Below are 19,611 nucleotides of genomic sequence, written 5' to 3'. Positions count from 1 at the left end.
ACACTGCTCGCTGTAATATTGGTATTTTCTAGTATTTGTTCCTTAAAAAGTGCGGTCAAACGCGAAATTTCGCTTTAAAGCTATTTTATTTAAATTTAATTTAAATATTTAATACAATGGGTATAATGTGTAATAACAACAAGAGCTAACAATTAAATGGCAACGTCCATCTCGTGGTGCTCCAAATGCTTCATATAGGCAAGAAAACACGTCCAGCACAGGCTGCAGGCGCTAATGAACGGCACTCGATTGCGCTCTGGTATGAGGCTAAAATTAATGGTCGCCACCAGCGGCCACACAGACAGAGCCACCTGCGGATTGGGATTAATTCGTGAGTGTGGAGAAAGAAGAGCAGAGTTCAATATATACTTATATATACCTTGTAGGTGGGCAGAAACTTCTTGCCAACCTCGGAGACAGCCTCCTCGACCGTCTTGGACTCGAGCAGACTCATGATGAAGTAGAAGCAGGTCATGGCACCCGGTGTGTACGATATGGACTCCACCGCCGCCTTAATTATGCCCGTGCGCAGTGAGGTCTGTGGCCACATGGCGCTGGACACCTTCAGAAAAATGCGGAAGAACCAAAATTAAAAGATATAATCCCCGCGGCTGTGGGACAAAGGCCTTCCTTACCTTAACCCATCCATAAAGTGTGGGTGCCACGAAGAGGCCGCCATACATGCTGAAGCGCATCACACGCCACCAGTCATAGCTGCCTGATGGACAGTTGGAGAATAACAGAATGCAAAACCACAGAGGAGGATGCACCACACTCACCCCAGCTCTTGCCCTCGAATGTCTGTTGGATGAGGCTTCCCGAGGGCCAAATCAGGCTGTACGATATCATGCCCCTCGCTATCGGATACCTGGTGAGGAACACCTTGAAGTTCTGCCACAGCAGTGGAGCTGCCATTGCAATCACAGCGCTGCGAAGTCACAAATAATCGCATTCAGTTTTTCGCATATAATTTGCATGCGTAAGCAGCCCCTGTCCTATTGTATGGGGGAATGCGGGCCCACACCGAACAATTTGCCATAAATGGGCCCCACACCACTGGCGGGCCACCCAAAAAGACAACGACACCCCAACATGGCTCTGTGCGGACCAATTGGCCTGCTCCTGATGGCTTCAGCTTCTATGCTCGGAGCCCTTGCGGACGATGGCAAGATTGTCAATGGAACTGCCGCCTCGCCGGGCGAGTTCCCCTTTGTGGTGTCGCTGCGTCGCGCCAAAAGCGGTCACCATTCGTGCGGGGCCACGCTACTCAACTCGGACTGGGTGCTGACGGCTGCCCACTGCGTGAAGGGATCGACGCCACAGCAGCTGAACCTGCAGTACGGCAGCCAGAATCTGGCAAGAAATTCCAGCAAACTGGTGCAGGTGGCCGCGATCCATGTGCATCCCGGCTATGAGCCACACGACAAGTATGTGAACGACATAGCCCTGCTGCAGCTGAAGGATTCCATTGTCCTGGGCACACGCGTCCAGCCGGTTCGTCTACCGGATCCGGAGCAGCCGACACTTGGCAACAGCAGCGCCGTGCTCGCTGGCTGGGGATTAAATGCGGTACGAATTGCGGAATCGCATTCAGAATTTCGTTCATTAAATCGTTCTCTCCTTGCAGACGGGCGGCGTGGTGCAGCAGCGGCTGCAAAAGGTCCAGCTGCAGGTGTTTAGCGACGCTGATTGCAGCGAACACCACCAGACACAGCTGCACTCCAGCCAGATCTGCGCCGGAGTGCCCGAGGGCGGCAGGGGCCAGTGCAGCGGTGACTCCGGGGGTCCGTTGCTGCTTGCCGGATCGGACACACAGATCGGTATTGTGTCCTGGAGCGTGAAGCCCTGTGCCCGTCCGCCCTATCCGGGCGTTTTCACCGAAGTGTCTGCATATGTCAACTGGATTGTGGAGACGGTGGGTGCCGACTCCTCCACATCGTCGTCGCTCTGGATTGGCCAGCTGATTGTGGGCCGCACGCCGCCTGTTTTGTCGTCCTAAACTCGTATCAGACCACTTGAGAATAAAAATCGATTGGATGTACGCTAATTCTATCTAATTTTTTGCCTAAGGAAACACGAAAACAGCAAACAACAACGGAGGGAGGAGACTATGTAGAGGAGAGATGATCCGTGGTGCTGTGCTCGCTCTCCGTCTGCTCCTCGGAGTGACGCGTTTTCATGTAGGAGAGAAAGATGGTCCACATCAGGCTGCAGATGCTCACAAAGACGACGCGATTGTGTTCCGGCACAAGGGAAAAGTTGATGGTCTGGAGGAAGGGCCAGATGCACACGCCGACCTGCGGGGAATGTTAGTAATGAGAGGTGAGAGGAGGAAGCGCACGCAGGCATAGTTACGCGGATACGCTACCTTGTAGGTGGGAAGCGCCTTCTCCTTGGTCTCTTCGACGGCCTCGCCCAGGCTCTTGAGCTCCAGCAGGCTCATGCCCATAAAGAAGCTGACGCAAGCGAAGGGTCCGTAGGAGAGCTGCTCTGTGACGGCCTGCAAATGGGGTTTTGGGCCCAAGTAAGTCAAGTGCTAGTCCCGCTGTGAGCTCCCGTTGCGTGCACTTACCTTGACAATGCCCGTGCGCAGGTTCGTCTGCGGCCACATGGCACTGGTGAGTCGCACCCAGCCGTAGAGTGTGGGGGCCACGTAAAGGGCACCGAACAGACTGAAGCGTAGGGCCCGGGCCCAGTCGTAGTCTTCTGCGGATGGAAAGGGAATGAGGGGCGCTGATGATGATGAGGATGAATGGAGCCACTTACTAAGATTGCGTCCCTCCAGCGCCTGCTGGATCAAACTGCCCGTGGGCCACATGATCGCGTATGTGAGAGCCCCCTTGGCCATGGGGTGCATCTTCACCTTGATAACGCCTCGCGTCCACTGGCCCAGCGACGTCTGCAGCAGCTTCACAGCTTGAGGCACCATTTTGGCATGGATTGTCGGGGAATTCTAGGTGCACACGCGAGAGAGTTGAGCAGCCTGGTACCCACTTCCTGATACCCAAACAGCAACAAAAAACAACAACAACGACGACGACGCCTATAGAGGAAGCCATCACCCCCAAGGTCAGAGTCTGGGCTTTTTGCTGCCGTTAGCCATGGTCAAGACACCCAAAAATTCACACCGGAACTCAGGAATATGTACTTGCTTTTCGTTTTTATGCGGAGTAGTGTAGTCCTGCTGGGGTTATTCGGTTGGTCGCGACCAACGATTCACAGAAACTAAAAGTGCAATCGCCAAACCAAATGAATGTAATTTCTAATTTCGAACATTTTGCCAGAGATGAGAGAACACATCTCTCACGCCATGCGACGACAATTGCCGTTGCAATTTGCAATTGAGACCCATTCCCGTGAGAGAGAGAGCATTCCGATACCGTTACAGTGATCTTGACCATAAACTTTGCCTTGCCAACCAGCCCAGTGGAAACTTTGCAGCTGCTGTGCGTCCGCTCAGAGAGTGCATTAATCAATGTGGGTGTTTAATTGGCAAGTGGGATTCAACACTTGACGTGTACGCAAAGAGCGTATGGTACGAATGGGAGAAAGAGAGACCAAAAGCTAACGGAAGTATTATTGCTCACAAGGATTTTTATGTAATTCGCAAGGGGGGTGGTGGGACGGGGGCCCCATACACATGAATGGAAAATTAACGGCACGTTTGGCTTTCTGCCAGTCACCAAGCAAACGAAAACGCGAACCCAGACGACTGATATGATTACGTCGCTTGTAAAACCCAAAAGATCGTGACAGGTAATCCGTCGTCGTCGCTGTTGTTCTTGCAATTTTTTTTTGTTTTATGTTGCTGTTTTGCGATTTGTTAATATCTTCACATTTATTTGCTTACCGTTTATTGTCGAGAAGGTGGGGGGTAAGGGGCTCTAGTCTAACTTATTGGAATTCTAGTTTGTACTATTGTTACGCACGTCGTGGAGCTGGAGGCATCCGCATTGCGTGCCCTCGTTCCGTTCCGTACCCGTTTATCTGAATAATGAAAACAAATGCAAATGCTATTTATATATATGTATGTTTTGCTTGTGTCAGCTGTTCGTTCGCTGATTAGGGAAAGCTCCGACAAGTGTTTGAGCTTTGGCGTGGCCTGTGTGTTTTTTCGAATTAGCTAATCCTTATAGCAAATCATTCATTAACTTTGGAATTTTAAGACTTCGCTTTCAACATATAACCATTGGATTTACAAAAAGTAAGTAATTGCTGTAAATTTAAATTTATAATGTTGGCGCCCCTAGGTATTTTAGAGACGCACTAGCACGTTTTTGCAACGCGTTTTAGGGATTTTTTGCAGCTTTATGCTGCGGTCAGCCTGATGTTATTATAATTTTCAAAAAATGCATAAAATGCATGGGTGGTGGTGGTCTGGGCTGTGGCCACTGCTGATTCTCCTTTTACTGCCATCTTCGATTGCTATCGCAGATCGGCCAGCGACCCGAAACCGAACAGAGTCCCACCGAACGGCGGTGAGGAGCAACAGCAACGTCTGCAGGAGCCGGCAATTCTGGCAAACGTTTCCATTGGCGGACAATTGTCCTCCGGCAATATTGCCGCTGCGGGGCACCGTCTACATCCTCTACGATGTGAACATCTCCGAGGGCTTCAATCTGCGCCGCGACGTGTACATCCGCTTGGCCGTGTTCGTGCGGCGACTCCGCAGACGCAAGCGCTTCCGGAATGTTCGTTTGGTGCTGCCGCCATTTCCACGCCTCTACCACTGGCACTCTCACCACCTGCAGCAGAGCGACTTGGCCTGGGGCCACTTCTTCGACCTGGACAGCCTGCGCCGCTACGCCCCCGTCCTCGACTACAGTGAGTTCCTCGCCGAGTACCGGCAGTTCGGTATGCCGGCCCCGCCCTACGTTCACATCTCGCAAGTGTTCCGCCTCATGCACTACGAGATCATGCTGGAGCAGGGCATCTTCCGCGACAAGTACGAGCGCGTCGCTCCCAAGCTCGACGATAACTCCTGCAACGAATACTCCACAGCGGGGGGCCCGCTGCTGTCGCAGAGTCTGCTGCGCTACGGACAGTACCACTGCGTTCACTTTCAGGGCAGTGCCGGGCTGCTGGAGCGGCTGTTGCGAGAGGCCATCGCGGAGGATACGGCCGGGGCCGAGGACGTCGACGATATGCGTGTGTACGCGATCCTCAGTGCCGAGACCGTGCTGCACGACCACTGGGGTGACGAGCACTTCTGGAAAGCCCGCCGCTCGATGCGCTTCTCCAAATACCTCAGCCAAGTGGCAGACGATTTCCTGCGTTACGCCTTCGACACCACGGACAGCTCGGCGGGCGTCCAGCGGCCGGCCATGTGGGAGATGGAGCGACCTAAGCGCGATGCACGCGGCGGTGACTTTATATGCGCACACCTGCGTCGTGGCGACTTTGTACGGTCGAGAGAGGCGACCACGCCAAACCTGAAGTCGGCTGCCCAGCAGATCAAGCAGCTGCTGAGGGCCTTTAATGCGACCACAGTGTTTGTGTCGACCGATGCCACACCCTACGATCTGGTGCAACTGAGGAGCATGTTCCACGGATTCCGGTTCGTGCACTTTCAGCCGGAGTCGAATTCGCAGCGACAGAAGCTGAAGGATGGCGGCGTTGCCATTGTAGATCAGTTGGTCTGCTCATACGCCCGCTTCTTCATTGGCACCTACGAGAGCACCTTCACATACCGCATCTACGAGGAGCGCGAGATCCTGGGCTTCAGCAAGACCAGAACCTTTAACACCATCTGCAAGGTTGTGGGCGGAAACTGTCCTCGTAATGCGGTCTGGCCCATCGTCTGGGACGACGATAGCGACAACGACACACCGTACTGAACTTTTTTCGTGTTCTTAGCTGCCATTTTATCTGTGAAATCTGATATGTGTTTATATGTATATTAAGTTATATGAGGGCCACTCGAATATCTAGTTGTCTAGACAAAGCTTTTGTGAGACCACCACTACCATGTTAATTCCGAACAAGCTGCGATTATGTACCAAAAATAATAAATCAGTAGTCATTAAACAATAATCATCTCGGCATTTGAATTTTCCCCCGAACACATAATAAAGCTGTCATGTATCGGTACCAAACGATACATCGAGATGTGTGTACATATCGATAATGGTGTTGACAGCACAGCTGTGTATTTCGCCTCGAAATTCATAGTGGTGCACGCACGTGTTTGTATTTTCTACAAAATTGTTTTATTGTGAAAATTTTAACTTATATTCGTGCGCAAGATGGGCAAGAAGAACAAGGGCAGCACGCCCAACCTGGGACGGACGCTGATCAAAGATCGTTTTGGCCACACACAGCGTCGCAAGGTGGACAACGACACAATGGTATGTAGAAATATAAAAAACATTTGTAATGCGCCTGAAAACTGATCGTGTAAAGATTTATAGCTGCACACCACAGAGCTGCAGGACGGCTACGACTGGGGACGTCTCAATCTGTCGTCGGTGACGGAGGAGTCCTCGTTTCAAGCATTCCTGCGCACAGCCGAGCTGGCTGGAACAGAGTTCCAGGCGGAAAAGCTGAACATCACTTTTGTGAATCCCAAGCAACGTGTGGGGCTGCTCAGCAAGACCCAGGAGCAGCGAATGCATCAGAAGCATCACGAGCATCGTGAACATCTGAAGGTTCCACGTCGCCCTAAATGGGACAAGAATACCAGTGCCGAGGATCTGGAGCGGGCCGAGAACGAGGCGTTCCTCAACTGGCGGCGTGACCTCGCACTGCTGCAGGAGGATGAGGAGATCCTAATGACGCCTTACGAGAAGAATCTCGAGTTCTGGCGCCAGCTCTGGCGCGTAGTGGAGCGCTCCGACGTCGTCGTGCAAATCGTCGACGCACGCAATCCCCTGCTCTTCCGCAGCACCGACCTGGAGAGCTACGTGAAGGAGGTGAAGTCCACCAAGATGAATATGATTCTGGTGAACAAGTCGGATCTGCTGACGGAACAGCAGCGCAAACATTGGGCTGAATACTTTGACTGCGAGGGCATCCGCACTGCCTTCTACTCTGCCACGCTTGTGGAGGAGGAGCTCAAGCGAGAGGCGGAGGCCGCCCGCCAGGAGTCCTTTCCCGAGCTCAAAGAGCTGCGCGAGGCTGCCGATGAGATCCAGCAGTCGCTGAACAAGGTCGAGGGCGCACTCGATGCCATCGAACGAAAGCTGCAGCCGGAGGAAGTGGAGGAGGAGCTGCTTGGCGACAAAAACAGTCCTCGTGTGCTCTCCCGCACGGAGATGATTGAGTTTCTGCGGCGCATCTACACAGGGCCCCGCCACACGGATCAGCATGTCACCATCGGCATGGTCGGCTATCCCAATGTGGGCAAGAGCAGCACCATCAATTCCCTGATGACAGTCAAAAAGGTGTCGGTGTCGGCCACACCCGGCAAGACCAAACGCTTCCAGACTCTGTATCTGGACAACGATATCATGCTGTGCGACTGCCCGGGCCTGGTCATGCCCAGCTTTGTGCTGACCAAGGCGGACATGCTGTTGAACGGCATACTGCCCATCGATCAGATGCGCGACCATGTGCCCGCCGTCAATCTGCTGTGCGAGCGCATACCGCGCCACGTTCTCGAGGACAAGTATGGCATTGTGATAGCCAAGCCCGTCGAGGGCGAGGACATGGAACGTGTTCCGCACTCCGAGGAGCTGCTCCTCGCCTACGGATGTAAGTTCTCTCTCTCTCTCTCTCTCTCTTGCTAGCCATTAATAATCATTCCTTCTCGCTCGTTTTCACACAGACAATCGGGGCTTCATGACCTCCAACGGGCAGCCGGATCAGGCACGTTCCGCCCGTTATGTGCTCAAGGATTATGTCAATGGAAAGCTGCTGTATGCCATGGGTCCGCCGTCAGTCATACAGGCCGAGTACCACATCTTTCCCGAGCGCCAGCGCAAGGCCATCGAGGAGTCACAGCTGCCCAGCCAACAGCAGCGCGCCATGCGCGTAAGTTTATTAATTAAGCACTAGCACACTAGCGACGATCCCTAGAAACCAATTCCAATGTCAATCCGCAGATCGACAAGAGCACGTCCAAGGAGCTGGACCAGCAGTTCTTCGATGACAAGCCCACCCATGCCCATGTCAAGGGACGCACCAATTTCCCAAATGTGCGCCTGGCCAACGACGGCACTTTGGAGGCGAACGCAGGCCCCACAGCCAAGCCCTGGCGCCATGTCAAGAAGGAGCGCCGCGAGAAGCTGCGCAAGAAGTTCTCCCATTTGGATGAGCACTAGGTGCCAAGCAACACTATTTATAATGTACATTATTAGGATTAAAATTACCATTTACCTACGCATGAAAGTAAATGCCCCCCAGGGGATGGCAAGCTATCAATGCTCACATACTGTAGTGACTCGGGCTCCCGCCCAATCTATTTGGGTTAAATTTGATTAAGAATGTAAATCAGCAATCAGGGAGGAGGCCTGCCTGCCTGCCTGCCTGCCTGCCTGCCACAGAGCTCAAATAGAGAGCAGTGCACTCTGAGAAATGCTTTCAGCATGCAGCCAGCCATTAAAGTGTGAGTGTGGAAGTACGCATCTGCGTGAGAGCAGCAGCAGCAGCAGGCAGCATCAGCGAATGGAGAACAACAATTGAAGACGACGGCAGCGCTTGAACGGAGGATGTCGACTGATAGACACTGAACTTTGAACGCCCCCTGCTATCATTTCTATCTGCTGAGGCAGTGTCTATTGTGTGAATTCTCGCTCGGTCAGTCTGCCATACGGTGTCGTGTCGCAATGAGCACAGCTGGCGAGGACTATCTATTCTGCAGGCAGTTCAGAGAGCTGTCGATCAGGCGGCGATCGGGAGGACTGCTCGTCATACAGTTCCAGCGATGGCAGCGGCGCACCGTCTACGAGCTGATGCGAGCACTGGACGCAGCCAATGCGGATGGGGACATCAGCATAGTTGTGCTCTCGGGCGAGTTTGCCGTGGGACGTGAGGATGATTGCCAGCAGCAGCAGCAGCAGCCGCTGGCCCTGGAGCAGGGGCCAGGTAGAGAGAAACGCGATGAGGCCGAGGATCGGTTCATACAGGAGCGGGCCGCCGATTTTGTCATGCGATCGCTGGCCAAGAAGCTGCTTGGCTGCCGCAAGCTGCTGGTTGCCTTTGTGCAGGGCCCCTGCCAGGGTCTGGGCGTCAGCATCTGCTGCCTCTGCGACCTCGTCTACGCCACGGAGACTGGCCACTTTCTACTCTCGCTCTCACACCTACATCCCTGCGTCGAGGCGGCGCCAAGCTGGAGCCTGCCACAGATCGAGCTGTTGCTCCGACTGGGCGAACGGGCCGATGCTCGCCGCGCCTGGGGAAGCGGCTTTGTGGCCAGCCTGACGGCAGACGGGCAGGAGTTCTGGACACGAATGGACCAGTATTCGCGGTTGCCCACTGCCTCACTGCTGGCCACCAAGCGGCTTCTACTACGCCCGTGGCGCGAGCCATTGCTGGCCCAGCTGCGGCAGGAGGGCACACCAATGGCAGCTCAACGTCGCCGCCTAGCTGCTTCCTCCAAGCTGTGATCTGAACCGAAGCACACGCCCCAGATGAACGCCATCAGCCATGCATGCCCGCCGTTATAGCAATTGGCTTGCCAATGAGCTCTTGCAATTTAAAAAATGGAAAAAAAGATGTAAATGCGCGGAAAGAATACTAATACACTACTCTAGGCAGAATTAATCTATACATATCCACCAAACATTTTAAGTTTTAATTAGAATGTTCTTCGCTGATAATAATTAAAACCTTTTTTATATTCTAACTTTTTTTGTATTCTTATAATAAGAATAAGAATTCCCAATACTTTTGGGATGTAAAAGTTTTTTGTGGATTTGGATGTGTTCAACACCCAGGAGGAAATGTTTCCGATCCCATCAAGTATGTACATATATATATATTCTTGATTCGCATAAATTTTCAACGTCTCACAGTGAAAGCTGCGTACATTCCGATAGATTTCGATAACAAACGCGCGGTAGTACTGCTCCTGTTTTATTTTGAAAATTGGTCACTTTAATTTCAATTTGAATTTGCAAATGTGCAACTTTTGGCATTTTTGTTGTTGTTTTTTTTCAATCTCAAACAAAGCAGTCCCGGAAATCAATTCCTGGTATGCCAGATGTCCTTTGCCACTTTTGCTCAGTTTTTAATTTAGCTTCTTTCAGTCAGGAGCAAAATTGTTTCTGCTCTTTGGAATTTGCAACGTTTTGGAGCCCTTTTTTGTGGCTGTAAAAGATGGCCCACAATCCTTGCTTTGATGATGAAGCAAATGCGACACAGATCGGCAGCATTAAAGCTCCAAGCTTTTTGAATGCTTCGTTGAAGGTCCCTGAAGACGAGCAGCTGCAGTTCGAAGAGAAACAGCAGCAGGTCCAAGATAAGCAGCAGCTGAATGAGCAGCATAAGCCAGTAGAGGAGCAGCAGCTGAAGGAGCAGTTCGAAGAGGAACAGCAGCAGGTCCAAGATAAGCAGCCCCTGAATGATCAGCAGAAGCCAGTAGATGAGCAGCAGCAGCTGGAGGAGCACCAGGAGCCAGTACGTCAAAGACAGCTCCCTGAACAGAAGCCCAAACCCAAGTTGGATAAGTCTGCCGTTTGGGTTGGCCCGCAGACACCTGCAGAGGAGCAGCAGCTGGAGGAGCATCAGGATCCAGTGGCAAAGGCATTGCGGAAAAGAAAACTTCTCGAACCCAAACCCAAACGCGAAAGGAAACCAAAACCCAAGAAGAAACCCAAATCGGATAAGTCTCCCGTTTGGGTTGGCCCGCAGTCGACGGGTGTCAATTGGGTCCAGGTCTCGGGCTTTCCATGTCCGGACCTCACGGATACTTTGCGTAGCTTCAATGCCGTTGGCACCATACTGAGCGCGCAGCAGAACCGTGGGGGCATCCGTCTGCACTACACCGATCGTGTGGGATTTCTGGGCGCCCTGCAACTGGATGGCACACGCATCGGTCGCTTTCCTGTGACTGTGCAGCCGGTACTGAGTAATGTTGCCCCACTGCCGAATGGGGATGCCATGGAGAAACCCTTTGTCGACTGCCATCCGTACGAAGAGGCGGAGGACGCCGTGCTGCGGGAGAGGTCTGACTGCAACCAGTTAGAGGGCAGATTCATGTTGAATCTGTTTGTGTTCTTTTGGTGGTGCGTGGACTGCATCACTGGTCGCTGGCAGCGCTTGTGGCATCGCATTGTGGAGTGGCTGAGCAAGAAAAACGCGAGGAACGCCTCAGCCCAAGCCTTCCCTTCAATTTAAGTTGAATTGGAAAATAAGCTTACAAATTTGCTTTCCTATTTGTACAATTTATTAAATACAATAACTCGCATAATCGAACTTACTTCTGGAGAAGATGGAGAGACCGAGCGCCGTGCTTGCATCTCATCTCTCGATTGGGTTTCTGGGTCGCGTCGAAGCTCTGCTTGGAGCAGTCTGCTTTAGTTAACAACTAAAAATGCGGCTATCTAATTTGTGCACGCAACGCTATGCCGCTGGGTATCTCCACGTTGTTCAGCTGCAGCAGCTTGACCAGGTTCCGGATGAACTCTTGCGACATCTTCAGCTCGTCATCGGCCTCGAGTCGCTCGAACAGATCGAGGGCCGCCTCGTAGTTGTTGCTCTTGCTGAACTGGGCGAGCAGCATGTCGTAGATGCGCTGCTCATCGATGCTGCGCTGCACGCCACGCACACCCCGGGCCAGACGCAGCAGGGTGCGCACGGCGCCCTCTTGTCCCAGGTGCTCACAGTTTTTGACCAGCAGATCGTGATTGATGCGGAACTCTGGATTGATGATCAGCCGCCGCAGCTGCGTCTCTGTGCCGGATTCGGCCAGCGCCAGCAGCAGGGCGCTGTTCATGTTCGCCGCCCCATGCACACGGCTCACCGTCGCCGTCACCGCGGCCAAGTGCTGCTGGGCTGTGGCCGCCGTGATGCCCGGAAAGCGTGCCAACGCCTCCTCGTCCCCATTGCCCAGTCGCACCAGCAGGGACAGCAGCTCGAACTGCAGCGGCGTGTGCTTATGCTGGCTGGACAGACGCTGAAATTCGGCCACCGCCGCGTCCATGTCCCCGCGCAGCAGCCACTCTCGCACAACGGGCCCGAGAAGCGCATTGTGCGCCTGGCAGTAGCCCAGCTGCCGCAGGAAGTCCAGTGTCTCTTGAGTTAGATTGCGGCCAGTAGGGGCAGCCTCCTGCTGATTCGTATCTGCGGCCATTTGGGCCACATTGGTGAGCAGCTGCCATACGTTCTTGATCACGTAGGTGCCACCAATGATCTTGTGCTGGTCGGCGCGTCGCTGCAGCAGCTGCTTGGCTGCCTCCAGCTGGCCGCCATGCACCAGAAGGCCGGCAAAGTCGATCAGTTTGTGCTCATCGATCATGAAAGCTGCGAATATTTATGGTTAAAGTGGATGATGAATGGACGCAGTGAGTGAGGAAGGGTTCGGGGTACTCACCTGGGTAAGTGCTCTGCAGATTCTCCAGGCTTTGCTGGGCCCGGGCCAGATCCCGCTGCTTGATGTACATATCGAAGATGGAGGCCAGCATGCCGGCGCTGGTCTGGACATTGAGTGCTTGACACTTGGTTAGAAGCTGCTGGGCCCGTTCCAGGCGGCCGTTTCGCACGGACAACTGCAGCAGGCGCCGCAGGACACCGCGCGGATTGAGCTTCTTGGACTCGAGCTCGATCAGATGGCACTCCAGCTCGTCCTGGCTCATGTCGCGCGGATGCTTGATGAAGCCGCCGTGGGCGGCCGACTCGGCTGGCAGGGTGAGCTTGGCGTTGCGCATCTTCTGCAGCGTCTTGCCCAGCGCCTGCAGCACCTGGCTGTCCTCGGTGCCTTGTCGGGCGATCGAAAGCAGAGCCTCGGCGGCGGCTGGCGACAGTTGCAGCTCCAGGCGTCGCAGCTCGTGCACAAATTTGAGCAGGGAGGCGGCATCCTGCCGCAGACGCATCTGAGGGCCGCACATTTGAAGGAGCAGGGCGCCGACAAAGTCCTCCTCCTTCTGGAGCGACCGCAGCAGTAGGGCCTGTATGAGCTGGGCGAACAGTTCGAAGCGCTTCGTGGCCCGGGCATGGACCGACAGGGCGGACAGCGGTTGGAGCAGCGAGGACAGCTGGAGGCGCGTGGGATAGCGCTGGAGGAGATCCAGGATCTCGGGAAGTTGCTGGTGCTGCTGCAGCAGCTGCGTGATCACGTGTACGACGACCTGAGAGGGCTTTATACCCACCGACTCGAGCTGCTGGAGGGCCTGCAGCGGCTGCTGCAGCGTCTGCACGAGATTGGGCAGGAGGTACTGTCGCAGGGTGTCCTCGTCGCACTCCACACGCAGTCGCTGCATGTCCGCGACCAGCCGCAGCATGCCGCTCTCGCCATCCCTGTGGTGCTGGTGCAGGATCAGGGGCCAGAAATAGTGCGGACGCAGCTCCTGCCCGGCGTCGCTGAGGGCCTCGAAGCAGCGTAGGGCTGCCGCAGGCAGGCGCCGCAAGGCCAGCTCGGTGACCAGGTGCAGGGCTCGCTGGTTCTGTCCCCGCTGGCTGAGCTCGCGGGCGAACTGTAACGTCTCCTCCACGGGCACGCGAGCACGGAAGAACTCCTGCAGGATTAGTGCCGCGTACTCGTCCACGTTCTGGTTGCCATTGAAAATGGGTGCGGGCAGTGCGGCCACCAGTCGGATTAACAGCTGGGCCTGGCCCTGGTGCACCAGTTCGATGCAGAGGCTCCGCAGGGCTGGGGGTAGGTCGAATCCAGTTAGATACTCCTTGGGCAGCTCCTTGACCAGCTGCTGAACGAGATCGGTGTCCACCGGCCGGCTGCTAAGGGCGCCGCGCAACATTTGCAGCAGTTGGGGTGCAGTAAATCCACCGTGCACCTGCAGCAGATCCCGCGCCTTGGCCACCTCCTCGTTCTCCGCAAAGGCCGCGAAGCGAATCGCCTGGGTGCTGGCACTCGGCGAGATTCCAGCAGCCCGCATGCTGGACAGCACGGACTCCACGCCGGGCAAATCCTTGTTGCGTCCATGGCCCAGGAGCAGGGCGTGGAAGTTGGCCTCCGTCAGCGGGAAGTTCTTCTCCCGCATCTCCGCTAGCAGCTCTGTGGCCTGGCGCATATTACCCGCCGAGCAGGCCACATCCAGCAGGCTGCTGTAGAGCGTGGCATCCGCGGGTCCGTGATAGACGCCGATCTCGGCCAGCAGCGGCCGGTGGTCCGGCAGCGGCAGCCTGTTCTGCCGCAGCACCTCCAGTTGTGTGTGATAGTGGGCCAGCGTTGGCTGCCCCTGCTTGAGCAGCTGCACCCACAGGCTCTGAAACAGCTGCAGGCGCTCCTGGGCGCTTTGGGCGGGCAGCAGCTCGGGCACGCACGATCCAAGCAGGAAGTGGATCTGCGCAGCACTGAGTCCCAGCGGTGCCGGTGCGCGAGTGGTCTCCAGATTATCCAACAAGCGTCGGCACTGCTCGTAATTGAGCAGACTGTGCTGCTGGTAGTAGGTCTCCAGCTGCGTCCACAGATCCTCGATGCTGTTGGGTGCTGCCGTCGAACCGGACGGGCGCCTGTTGCGACCGCTGCTACTGCTGCTGCCCAGACATCGATGCTGCAGCTGGTGGACAGTAGTCGCGGCCCCAGTCAGAGACGGGTTCGGGTTCGTTGCATAACGCAATCCGTGGATTGTGGTGGGCAGAGCACCGGCTGGCAGCTGCCCGAGTCGCGTTAAACGCACCCACACACTTTGCAACAGACGCGCTCGCTGCATTGCCTCAGCTTCATTCAGTTTCTCTCAAAAATGATGAAACGACGGACACAAAGGCTCAGAGGAACATACAAAAAAACACAAACACGCGCCGCGTCGCGCCGGTAAACCAGCTGTTCGTTGCGGTCAGCGGTGGCCGCAGCTATCGATAAGACTATCGATTCATCTGTCACCTCTGAGGCTCATTTTTCAAATATATTAACAGTTATTTTTTTTGTATGTAAATACTCTTCAAATTCGTTGGCTTTGAAGCTCCTCATCCGTGCACAGCTGCAGCGTTCAAGTTCTTCATTTAATTGCAAGATAGCCAAGGAATTGGTCCAACTGAGTTACAAAATGTCAAAGAGCTTAACGACGAACTCGTTAATGGTTTTTGGCACCGAATAAATACAATTGTCCGGAAAAAACGAAACACAGAGCTTAAAATGAAGAGCCTGGACCTGAGGAGATGAAAATGTTTGAATAGTTTTGTCAGCCGCTGGTGTAGGAAATGTGAGGTTATTTTTATAAGGTTTAAAGTTTTGGAATTAACACTTTTGATGACTCTAGCACTAGCTTGAAGTACCATTTTAGAATTTTTAACCAACATTGAGTCTTGAGTGTTTTTGGTGCTGCATACCCAAATTTGTTTCTTATAATAAGGACAGTCCTATTGAATTTTGAGAATTTCTTCGATATCCGCAGCCATTTAAAACTAATTTTCATTTTGAATGTCCTCTTCTAGTGTCGCACTTTTAAACAGCACAATTTTGAGTTATTTCAATTAAATTATTTTCCATAATCTCCTGTAATGAATATTTCTATTAACTTACCTTGTGCTATAGATGTAACGGATTTTATGAACGTATTTTATGTGTCCTATTCAAGTGTCGGGCAAGTGTCAATGGTATTTCAAAACCGCAAAAGCTTAAAATGGCAAGGGTCAGTGGAAATAGTATTTTGCATTTTTTTTAAAGAAATTTTTCTCAGATTGTGTTGAGAATGGGTAGCACTGGCACGCAATGTGTCTGTATGTGTACCATACACGTACTGTACCACGTGCGTAGCCTGAGACCTGAGAATAGTTGCAGGGCATAGAAGCAGCGAAGAAGGCAAGAAGAAACGGAAAGTGCCGCTTTTGAACAGTTTTGGTCGGCTGGTCGGTCCCCCATTCCTTCCGTTTTAATTTTCAGTGAAGTGCAAACCGGCAAGTGTCGATTGCGCTGCTGGCTGTACCACAATAATTCATAAATAAAGTTTTGTGTTACGTGCATTGGAAAATTCCACAACAACATCACACAGGCGTCAAGCGCAATAATAATTCTAGGGTGTAGAATTTCTTTGCTTAGAACATACGCCGCCATAGCCTTTGGCTTTCCATATTAAAGTCGAATTATCGCGAATAAGCTGCGTGCGCATTTTTACACGGATCTAAGAAACGCCGCTTCGAGAAGAGAGCTTCAGCTTCAGCTTCAGCGTCAGTTGAGTTTATTTGAAAATGTCTGAAGGTAGAAACTCGCAACAGGCAAAAGCAGCCGCCACTGCCCGAGCAGCCGCCGTCCAGGAAGAAGATTGTCAAACGCGTGCAGGATTTGTTTGTGGATGTAACCCACTACAAGCTCAGCTGGGCCAAGTTCATCAAGATCGCCAGAATGGGGCCGCTGTCGGAGCGGATCGAACACCTTTTGGGGCGATGGGCACATTGCCGATGTTCGAGGTAAGCTGCCAGCTTACACCAGAGTGCGCGGTAATTCTCCAGCTTCCTGTCACACACACACAGTGCTGCCAGTACCTATGCGAAATAAGTAGCAGTCTGGGTACCGAAGAGCTGGCCGCGCTGCAGCGATTGGCCTGCATCTTGTTCCTGCTCCCAGATAGTGACCTGCAGTCGGAGCTATGCCGCGTGGCGCTGGTGCGTAAAACCTTCAGCGTGGTCAAGTCTCTGGAGCCCATGCTGGTGCATCACTTTACCAAACAGCTGCTGGATTACTTTGGTGGGACATCGAGCAGCAGCCGTGGCCAGGTGCTGCGCATTGCGCGACTACTCAGCGTACAGAGTGGCATCGGCAGGGCCATTAGCGTGTGTCTGCTGTGGGACATCATCTTTAGCTATGCCGCCACACCCATTGACATTCACCAGTACCGCGAGGTGAGTAACGCAGCTTTGGCGGCGACCTTAAACCCCGTCCTCGTCCCGTTGCAGCTGGGCGAGCTGCGCATTTTGGACAGTGTGCCCATGATCGATTTGAGCAACACCAGCTTCCGGTGCATCATCCGTGCGGTGGGCACTCTGCTGCACTTGCAGCTGTGCTGCCCGGACCTGGCCGAGTTCCTCCATCACGGCTACCCGAACTTCTACTTTTGCATTCTGGCCCCGGATGTGAAAATGCTGCGCACTTGGCTGTTGAACGCTGCCGCCGGCATGGACTCTCACCGTCCGCGCACCGATGCCGCCAAGCTGCAAGAAATGCTGGACTACCTGAATGTGGCCGCCGCCCCATCCGGCCGTCAATGGTGTCGCCAGTGCCGCGATCAATCTGGCAACGTTATCGGCCCCCTCCGCACCGACGACGAGTGTGTGCTCTCCCAGTTGCGCCGGTGACTCAAATGGCAGTAGCCAGTAGCCAGTAGGCAGCAACCAGTAGGCCGTGTGGCACGGCACAGCAATCTGACGCCCCAAGCAGGCAGCGCATTTACGAGTGAAACATTTATACTTCTATATAGATATAGACATAGATATTATTCCCCATTCAGCTTGTTCACTTGATTTACTTAAATACAAAAGGTATTTAGGCGTAGGCGGTATTTGTATTGTGTTGTTTAATCCGCGAAAAAGCTAAACGAAAACTTTCAAATTCTGGCTAAACATTTTCCAAGTAATTTTGCCGCAGTGTTTGTGTGTTATCGTCATGAACGGCTCGGATGGTGAGACGATCACAGTGCAGGTGCAGGTGCAGGTGCAGAGCAGCGACCAGGATGACCAGGTGTCGGTGAATTCCGATCTGTTTGCGTTGATGCGCGAGGCTGTGCAGGAATGCGGTGCCCAGGGGGACATTGAGCCGTCCGACAATGATAAGCAGCCGGACGCTGAGCCGGTGATTGTTGTGGTGGAGGCCCAGACGGCGTCCACGTCTCTGGTGCCAGCCCGCACGGGGCCAAGATTCAAGTGTCAGTGACGTCGATGCCAAGTTGAAGGCAATGTTCGAGCGTCAGCAGATCGTTAAGATGCTGTTGGGTCTGTGCGACGGTGCAGATGGCGACGGTGAGACCATCCATATTGTCATGGAGCTGCTTGGGGCCCAGAGAGAGGGGCGCAGTGCCGTGGACCGTGTCACCGATCAGCTGCTCGCAGTGCTACCCGAGCAGACTCTCCTCGATGAGGGCATATTCGTGGGCAACGAGCGTCATCGCTGCTTCAGGAGTGTGCTCGGCAACTATGCCCGGATCCATGCCGCCCGGCGCTTCATCGAGCAGCTGCCCACACTGGGCCTGGGCAACTTTCTCGCTGGCAACAGCGACAACTCATTGCTCGCTCGCATTGTCGCCGACGAGGTGCTCAAGATACCCGACTTGATACGCCAGCTCTGGTGCTCAATGGAGAAGATGGAGTTCTTCAATGAGGATACGGCCTTTAAGGCCTACCTGAAGGCCCGCAACCATCCCAATGGCAAGATCCTGCGCGAGCTAATGCTCAGCCGCATATCACGCGTCTTCCTATGCGTGGTCAGCTCGACATTCTATCTGTACTTCACCGAGTTCGAGATCATACATATCCTCAAGAACTGCTACTTGAGTGTTAATTCAGAAATCGAGGTTGGTTGCATAACAAAATCTTGGCTTCTATTATATCTATGGATCTTGTAGATATTCCTTGCGGTTATACTTTGGCTGGAGCACAACTGGGCCGAGCGTCGCGAGTGCGTGGAGCGTGTCCTGGCGGAGGTGCGTTTCAGCCTGATGCCCACCTGGTATCTGACCACCCTGAATCGCACCAATCGCTGCATTCACTTTGCCCGTGTCAACCAATGCCCAGGCGTTCAGGCTCTTATCGCCAAAGGACTCGCGTGAGTGGCTCTTGCTTGCTGTATTTACCTGCTCATTTCCATTAATCCCTGCCCTTTTTGTTTCTTTTGTTTCCTTTGCAGTGATGCTGTGGCCTCGAAGAAGGTGAAACCCTTGCTTCAGTTCCCCATCGGCTGGGGGTATACACAAAAATGATGGGCCTGTGCCCCGTGAATGGATCGCCGATCCCGCCTGTCTCTATCATCACAAGTGCCACTGCCAGCGCTTCGTTTATCCGACATACGATGTCTTCAAGCAGTATCTGTCCCGGATCATTAACTGCGCCCCCTACTACTGGCGCACCTTTCGCCCCGCCCAGGAGGTATATCGCAATCAGCTGCGCTGCTGCTCCTTGCCAAACTTTCGCTAAGTTTAACCCACACCAACACGAACACTTTAGGGACAGTTTAGAATCAAAGTAGCACGTTTTCCCCTTACTCATAGCACCAAACAAAATATGTCGAAATGCCCCCTGCTGAATGGTAAACACAACACAAGAAAACCTATACACATATGTATGCCACGGTTGGTTGTCTCTATGCCCATTTGCAATGATGCAATTTCTATTTTTGTACACAATCGACACGTACAGAACCTCCCAATATCCGAGCACTATGCGGCAAGAATTTTAGCAGAGCGATTGGAAACATAGCCCCCATAACACATCATAACATTACATTATTCTCGGTACAAATAACATTTATACACCACATATCTGGATACATCACAAGGCCCCAACCAACCGAGGAAGTCCGAGAATAAATCATGTCATTGGGATATATTTAACGTGATTTTTAATGGGAAA

The 19,611-nt window shown here is 53.4% G+C and overlaps 9 protein-coding genes across 9 annotated transcripts; 6 read left to right on the top strand and 3 right to left on the bottom strand.

Annotated features, from left to right (window-relative positions):
- The first annotated feature begins 60 nt into the window (after positions 1–60).
- LOC111074645 (trypsin-1) lies at positions 61–2,039 on the top strand. The gene is made up of 3 exons (XM_022367508.2): positions 61–331; positions 387–1,569; positions 1,628–2,039. Exons 2-3 carry the CDS (start codon positions 1,042–1,044, stop codon positions 1,997–1,999), a joined length of 900 nt encoding a protein of 299 aa, XP_022223200.1. The 5' UTR covers positions 61–331; positions 387–1,041; the 3' UTR covers positions 2,000–2,039.
- Positions 97–3,226, bottom strand: LOC111074647 (protein sym1). Its single transcript, XM_022367511.2, has 5 exons — positions 3,149–3,226; positions 780–928; positions 636–718; positions 380–562; positions 97–311 (listed from the first exon to the last, which is right to left on the bottom strand). Exons 2-5 carry the CDS (start codon positions 913–915, stop codon positions 153–155), a joined length of 561 nt encoding a protein of 186 aa, XP_022223203.2. The 5' UTR covers positions 916–928; positions 3,149–3,226; the 3' UTR covers positions 97–152.
- LOC111074646 (PXMP2/4 family protein 4) lies at positions 2,039–4,002 on the bottom strand. Its single transcript, XM_022367509.2, has 5 exons — positions 3,851–4,002; positions 2,767–2,953; positions 2,573–2,706; positions 2,369–2,500; positions 2,039–2,297 (listed from the first exon to the last, which is right to left on the bottom strand). The coding sequence occupies exons 2-5, from the start codon at positions 2,927–2,929 to the stop codon at positions 2,109–2,111; spliced, it is 618 nt and encodes a 205-aa protein (XP_022223201.2). The 5' UTR covers positions 2,930–2,953; positions 3,851–4,002; the 3' UTR covers positions 2,039–2,108.
- A 310-nt stretch (positions 4,003–4,312) lies between these two features.
- LOC111074640 (GDP-fucose protein O-fucosyltransferase 2) lies at positions 4,313–6,034 on the top strand. The gene has a single exon (XM_022367499.2). It carries the CDS (start codon positions 4,350–4,352, stop codon positions 5,835–5,837), a length of 1,488 nt encoding a protein of 495 aa, XP_022223191.2. The 5' UTR covers positions 4,313–4,349; the 3' UTR covers positions 5,838–6,034.
- Positions 6,035–6,141: 107 nt separating this feature from the next.
- On the top strand, positions 6,142–8,335 carry LOC111074639 (large subunit GTPase 1 homolog). Its single transcript, XM_022367497.2, has 4 exons — positions 6,142–6,347; positions 6,411–7,692; positions 7,766–7,971; positions 8,043–8,335. The coding sequence occupies exons 1-4, from the start codon at positions 6,246–6,248 to the stop codon at positions 8,259–8,261; spliced, it is 1,809 nt and encodes a 602-aa protein (XP_022223189.2). The 5' UTR covers positions 6,142–6,245; the 3' UTR covers positions 8,262–8,335.
- A 430-nt stretch (positions 8,336–8,765) lies between these two features.
- LOC111074653 (enoyl-CoA delta isomerase 2) lies at positions 8,766–9,633 on the top strand. The gene has a single exon (XM_022367524.2). It carries the CDS (start codon positions 8,766–8,768, stop codon positions 9,543–9,545), a length of 780 nt encoding a protein of 259 aa, XP_022223216.2. The 3' UTR covers positions 9,546–9,633.
- Positions 9,634–11,305: 1,672 nt separating this feature from the next.
- Positions 11,306–14,881, bottom strand: LOC111074631 (leucine-rich PPR motif-containing protein, mitochondrial). The gene is made up of 2 exons (XM_022367487.2): positions 12,473–14,881; positions 11,306–12,402 (listed from the first exon to the last, which is right to left on the bottom strand). Exons 1-2 carry the CDS (start codon positions 14,766–14,768, stop codon positions 11,480–11,482), a joined length of 3,219 nt encoding a protein of 1,072 aa, XP_022223179.2. The 5' UTR covers positions 14,769–14,881; the 3' UTR covers positions 11,306–11,479.
- A 1,394-nt stretch (positions 14,882–16,275) lies between these two features.
- LOC111074635 lies at positions 16,276–17,696 on the top strand. Its single transcript, XM_022367491.2, has 3 exons — positions 16,276–16,461; positions 16,525–16,893; positions 16,948–17,696. Exons 1-3 carry the CDS (start codon positions 16,438–16,440, stop codon positions 17,344–17,346), a joined length of 792 nt encoding a protein of 263 aa, XP_022223183.2. The 5' UTR covers positions 16,276–16,437; the 3' UTR covers positions 17,347–17,696.
- Positions 17,654–19,578, top strand: LOC111074632. The gene is made up of 4 exons (XM_041595810.1): positions 17,654–17,783; positions 17,851–18,557; positions 18,609–18,808; positions 18,890–19,578. The coding sequence occupies exons 1-4, from the start codon at positions 17,654–17,656 to the stop codon at positions 18,960–18,962; spliced, it is 1,110 nt and encodes a 369-aa protein (XP_041451744.1). The 3' UTR covers positions 18,963–19,578.
- Positions 19,579–19,611: the final 33 nt, after the last annotated feature.

Source organism: Drosophila obscura, unplaced genomic scaffold (genome assembly GCF_018151105.1).
Source record: "Drosophila obscura isolate BZ-5 IFL unplaced genomic scaffold, ASM1815110v1 contig_84, whole genome shotgun sequence".
Classification (NCBI taxonomy): domain Eukaryota; kingdom Metazoa; phylum Arthropoda; class Insecta; order Diptera; family Drosophilidae; genus Drosophila; species Drosophila obscura.
Note: the sequence above shows the minus strand (reverse complement) of the source record. Positions and strands in the feature narration are given on the sequence as shown.